This window comes from Taudactylus pleione, unplaced genomic scaffold (genome assembly GCF_031769625.1).
Source record: "Taudactylus pleione unplaced genomic scaffold, aTauple2 ptg000047l, whole genome shotgun sequence".
NCBI classification, from domain to species: domain Eukaryota; kingdom Metazoa; phylum Chordata; class Amphibia; order Anura; family Myobatrachidae; genus Taudactylus; species Taudactylus pleione.
The window spans coordinates 5121211-5128525 of record NW_028284449.1 but is presented as its reverse complement, the minus strand read 5'-3'; the positions used below and the strand labels follow the sequence as shown (position 1 = coordinate 5128525).

The window sequence follows — 7315 nt, the reverse complement described above, 5'->3', positions numbered from 1 at the left end:
CATATCCATACAGTGTAATCACAGCCCAGCATAGGGACACCCACTGCTGCCTCCTCATATATGTTCAGTGTAAGCACAGCCCAGCATAGGGACGCTCACTGCTGCCTTCTCATATCCGTACAGTGTAATCACAGCCCAGCATAGGGACGCTCACTGCTGCCTTCTCATATCTGTGCAGCGTGCAACTTACACAAATGCACAATGGCAAACAATCGCTGGATCTGCGTATAAATTGGCATTGCGTACATCTGTGACTCAGGGGAAGAATGAGAAACAATATGGGAGTATAACATCTTATAATTGTAGCCAGAGCAAGAAATGCTGGGCAGGTATGTATGGTTATTCTCTAAGGTGGTAACATAAACCAGTGTACAAACATCATATTTATGTATACAGTGCACAATACTGTACGTGCTCACTGGTACATCTGCATTGTAATATCGCAGCCAAGAGTATAAAAGAATCCAGGTACCTGGTAGTGTCGGGAAGGTGAAGGAATTACTCCGGGATGAGACGGGAGACACTATGGGGCTGAGTGATGGGGAAGAGACTGGTGGGAAAATGTAAGAGAAAAACTGTTATAGTCACATCATACACTGTACACATAGTATTCCCACATAACACCCATACACTGTACACATAGTATTCCCACATAACACCCATACACTGTACAGATAGAATTCCCACATAACACCCATCCACTGTACACATAGTATTCCCACATAACACCCATCCACTGTACACATAGTATTCCCACATAACACCCATCCACTGTACACATAGTATTCCCACAGAACACCCATACACTGTACACACTTTATTCCCACATAACACCCATCCACTGTACACATAGTATTCCCACATAACACCCATCCACTGTACACATAGTATTCCCACATAACATCCATCCACTGTACACATAGTATTCCCACATAACACCCATCCACTGTACACATAGTATTCCCACATAACACCCATACACTGTACACATAGTATTCCCACATAACACCCATCCACTGTACACATAGTATTCCCACATAACACCCATCCAGTGTACACATAGTATTCCCACATAACACCCATACACTGTACACATAGTATTCCCACAGAACACCCATACACTGTACACACTTTATTCCCACATAACACCCATCCACTGTACACATAGTATTCCCACATAACACCCATCCACTGTACACATAGTATTCCCACATAACACCCATCCACTGTACACATAGTATTCCCACATAACACCCATCCACTGTACACATAGTATTCCCACATAACACCCATACACTGTACACATAGTATTCCCACATAACACCCATACACTGTACACATAGTATTCCCACATAACACCCATACACTGTACACATAGTATTCCCACATAACACCCATCCACTGTACACATAGTATTCCCACATAACACCCATACACTGTACACATAGTATTCCCACATAACACCCATACACTGTACACATAGTATTCCCACATAACACCCATACACTGTACACATAGTATTCCCACATAACACCCATACACGGTACACATAGTATTCCCACATAACACCCATACACTGTACACATAGTATTCCCACATAACACCCATACACTGTACACATAGTATTCCCACATAACACCCATACACTGTACACATAGTATTCCCACATAACACCCATACACAGTGGTTACTTAAAAATAGGGCGTGTCAACATGACACACCCCTTTATTTTCAAACTGAACATTCCTATCGATATGCACCTTAACCCCAGTAGTACCCCTTATACAGTACCACCAGTATGGAGTTGTGGTCCCTCTCATGCAGGCCCATAGTAGTGCCCCTTATACAGTATCCCCAGTAGTGGTCCCTCTTATACAGCCTCCAATTAGTTCCCCTTACTCAGTACCCCCAGTAGTGTCCCCCCCAAATGCAGTGCCCCACGTAGTGTTCCCCCTTATGCAGTGCCCCCAGTAGCAGTCCCCACAATGCAGTGCGCCCAGTAGCGGTATCCCCTTATGCAGTGCCCTTTATATGGTGCCCCCAGTAGTATTCCCCCCCCATGCAGTGCCCTTTTATATAGTGCCCCCCAGCAGTAGTCCCCCCATGCAGTTTTCCCAGTAGTGGTCCCCTTATGCAGGCACCCTGTAGTGATCCCCCCTATCTAGTGCCCCTTGTAGTGGTACCCGCAGGGCCCCTAGCAGTAAGCCCCTTATATAGTGCCCCCAGCAGTAGTGTCCCCCCCTCCCATGCAGTGCCCCCAGTAGTGGTCCCCCTGATGCAGGCTCCCAGTAGTGACCCCCCCCTATCCAGTGGTCCCTGTAGTGGCCCTTCCTATTATTGCCCCCAGTAGTGGTCCCCCGAGTGGAGTGCCTCTAGTAATAGGCCCCTTTTAGAATGCCCCCAGTGGTAGTCCCACCCCCTAAGTAGTAGTCCCCAGTAGAGTAGCCCCCCCCAGTAGAGGTCCTCCCAATGGCGCCCCCAGTAGTAGCCACACCTCCCCCAGCAGAGGTCCCCCCAGTAGCAGCCAACCCCTCCCCCGTTGTGCAGACATGTTAAAATATAAATAAATATATATAAAAAATACTTACCTGATTCCACGCTGCTCCTGATCCTGTCCGCGATGCCGCTCCCGCCCGCCAGTACGCCCGGGCTGGCGCGCTCAGCATTATGGGACAGACGTCATGACGTCAGTCCCATTACCCACTGCAGGAGCCGGACGGAAGTCCGGCTCTTGCAGTGGGTGCTGCAGCAGTCAATGAGAGTCTATCTGACTGTCATTGGCTGCTGTTTAACACACGCATTGCCGCCAGCGCTGGCGGCGATGCGTGTGTTATGCACAACCTGAGCCTGCCTCCTGGCGCTATTGGGCAAGCGCTCAGGGGGAGGGAACGGGCACAGGCGTGCAGCACAGGACCGGCGCTGGAAGCCTAGCACCGGTCCTGTGCAAATGTGTAGCGCTGACCGCACTCATTGCGGTCGGCGCTACACTGGCTAACTAGGGCGGGCGGGCCGGTACCGTGGCCGGCGGCGCCCCCCCCCAAGCCGCCGGTCCAACGGCGCCCAGGGCACGAACCCCGCTCACCCTGCCCTAGTTACGCCACTGATACACTGTACACATAGTATTCCCACATAACACCCATACACTGTACACATAGTATTCCCACATAACACCCATACACTGTACAGATAGTATTCCCACATAACACACATACACTGTACACATAGTATTCCCACATAACACCCATCCACTGTACACATAGTATTCCCACATAACACCCATACACTGTACACATAGTATTCCCACATAACACCCATCCACTGTACACATAGTATTCCCACATAACACCCATCCACTGTACACATAGTATTCCCACATAACACCCATACACTGTACAGATAGCATTCCCACATAACACCCATCCACTGTACACATAGTATTCCCACATAACACCCATACACTGTACACATAGTATTCCCACATAACACCCATACACAGTACACATAGTATTCCCACATAACACCCATACACTGTACACATAGTATTCCCACATAACACCCATACACTGTACACATAGTATTCCCACATAACACCCATCCACTGTACACATAGTATTCCCACATAACACCCATCCACTGTACACATAGTATTCCCACATAAGACCCATACACTGTACAGATAGTATTCCCACATAACACCCATCCACTGTACACATAGTATTCCCACATAACACCCATACACTGTACACATAGTATTCCCACATAACACCCATACACTGTACACATAGTATTCCCACATAACACCCATACACTGTACAGATAGTATTCCCACATAACACCCATCCACTGTACACATAGTATTCCCACATAACACCCATACACTGTACACATAGTATTCCCACATAACACCCATACACTGTACACATAGTATTCCCACATAGCACCCATACACAGTACACATAGTATTCCCACATAACACCCATACACAGTACACATAGTTTTCCCACATAACACCCATATACTGTACACATAGTATTCCCACATAACACCCATACACTGTACACATAGTATTCCCACATAACACCCATCCACTGTACACATAGTATTCCCACATAACACCCATCCACTGTACACATAGTATTCCCACATAACACCCATACACTGTACAGATAGCATTCCCACATAACACCCATCCACTGTACACATAGTATTCCCACATAACACCCATACACTGTACACATAGTATTCCCACATAACACTGGTACACTGTACACACATAACACCATTACACTGTACACATAGTATTCCCACATAACACTCATACAATGTACACATAGTATTCCCACATAACACCCATACACTGTACACATAGTATTCCCACATAATACCCATCCACTGTACACACAGTATTCTCACATAACACCCATACACTGTACACATAGTATTCCCACATAACACCCATACACTGTACACACATTATTCCCACATAACACCCATACACTGTACACATAGTATTCTCACATAACACCCATACACTGTACACATAGTATTCCCACATAACACCCATACACTGTACACATAATATTCTCACATAACATCCATACACAGTAGACATAGTATTCCCACATAACACCCATACATTGTACACATAGTATTCCCACATAACACTGGTACACTGTACACACATAACACCAGTACACTGTACAAATAGTATTCCCACATAACACCCATACAATGTACACAAAGTATTCCCACATAACACCCATACATTGTACACATAGTATTCTCACATAATACCCATCCACTGTACACACAGTAATTCTCACATAACACCCATACACAGTAGACATAGTATTCCCACATAACACCCATACACTGTACACATAGTATTCCCACATAACACTGGTACACTGTACACACATAACACCAGTACACTGTACACATAGTATTCCCACATAACACCCATACAATGTACACAAAGTATTCCCACATAACACCCATACACTGTACACATAGTATTCCCACATAACACCCATCCACTGTATGCATAGTATTCCCACATAACACCCATACACTGTACACACATTATTCCCACATAACACCCATCCACGGTACACAAAGTATTCCCACATAACACCCATCCACTGTACACATAGTATTCCCACATAACACCCATACACTGTGCACATAGTATTCCCACATAACACCCATACACTGTACACACATAACACCAGTACACTGTACACATAGTATTCCCACATAACACCCATACAATGTACACATAGTATTCCCACATAACACCCATACACTGTACACATAGTATTCCCATATAATACCCATACACTGTACACATAGTATTCCCAAATAATACCCATCCACTGTACACATAGTATTCCCACATAACACCCATACACTGTACAGATAGTATTCCCACATAACACCCATCCACTGTACACATAGTATTCCCACATAACACCCATACACTGTACACATAGTATTCCCACATAACACCCATACACTGTACACATAGTATTCCCACATAACACCCATACACTGTACACATAGTATTCCCACATAACACCCATACACAGTACACATAGTATTCCCACATAACACCCATCCACTGTACACATAGTATTCCCACATAACACCCATACACTGTACACATAGTATTCCCACATAACACCCATACACTGTACACATAGTATTCCCACATAACACCCATACACTGTACAGATAGTATTCCCACATAACACCCATCCACTGTACACATAGTATTCCCACATAACACCCATACACTGTACACATAGTATTCCCACATAACACCCATACACTGTACACATAGTATTCCCACATAACACCCATACACTGTACAGATAGTATTCCCACATAACACCCATCCACTGTACACATAGTATTCCCACATAACACCCATACACTGTACACATAGTATTCCCACATAACACCCATACACTGTACACATAGTATTCCCACATAACACCCATACACAGTACACATAGTATTCCCACATAACACCCATACACAGTACACATAGTATTCCCACATAACACCCATACACTGTACACATAGTATTCCCACATAACACCCATACACTGTACACATAGTATTCCCACATAACACCCATCCACTGTACACATAGTATTCCCACATAACACCCATCCACTGTACACATAGTATTCCCACATAACACCCATACACTGTACAGATAGTATTCCCACATAACACCCATCCACTGTACACATAGTATTCCCACATAACACCCATACACTGTACACATAGTATTCCCACATAACACCCATACACTGTACACATAGTATTCCCACATAACACCCATACACTGTACAGATAGTATTCCCACATAACACCCATCCACTGTACACATAGTATTCCCACATAACACCCATACACTGTACACATAGTATTCCCACATAACACCCATACACTGTACACATAGTATTCCCACATAGCACCCATACACAGTACACATAGTATTCCCACATAACACCCATACACAGTACACATAGTTTTCCCACATAACACCCATATACTGTACACATAGTATTCCCACATAACACCCATACACTGTACACATAGTATTCCCACATAACACCCATCCACTGTACACATAGTATTCCCACATAACACCCATCCACTGTACACATAGTATTCCCACATAACACCCATACACTGTACAGATAGCATTCCCACATAACACCCATCCACTGTACACATAGTATTCCCACATAACACCCATACACTGTACACATAGTATTCCCACATAACACCCATACACTGTACACATAGTATTCCCACATAACACCCATACACAGTACACATAGTATTCCCACATAACACCCATACACAGTACACATAGTATTCCCACATAACACCATACACTGTACACATAGTATTCCCACATAACACCCATACACTGTAGACATAGTATTCCCACATAACACCCATACACTGTACACATAGTATTCCCACATAACACCCATACACAGTACACATAGTATTCCCACATAACACCCATACACTGTACACATAGTATTCCCACATAACACTGGTACACTGTACACACATAACACCATTACACTGTACACATAGTATTCCCACATAACACTCATACAATGTACACATAGTATTCCCACATAACACCCATACACTGTACACATAGTATTCCCACATAATACCCATCCACTGTACACACAGTATTCTCACATAACACCCATACACTGTACACATAGTATTCCCACATAACACCCATACACTGTACACACATTATTCCCACATAACA

The 7315-nt window shown here is 44.3% G+C and overlaps 1 protein-coding gene across 1 annotated transcript in view; it reads right to left on the bottom strand.

Moving 5' to 3' along the window:
- Positions 1 to 472: 472 nt before the first annotated feature.
- The window catches only part of LOC148537624 (inositol 1,4,5-triphosphate receptor associated 1-like), a gene marked incomplete at its 3' end in the record, with an annotated part of 186260 nt that continues 179417 nt past the window's right edge, over positions 473 to 7315 (bottom strand). The window contains exon 5 of the mRNA XM_088460517.1: positions 473 to 550. Coding sequence (XP_088316643.1) covers positions 473 to 550 — 78 coding nt within the window. The remainder of the gene's footprint in view (positions 551 to 7315) is intronic.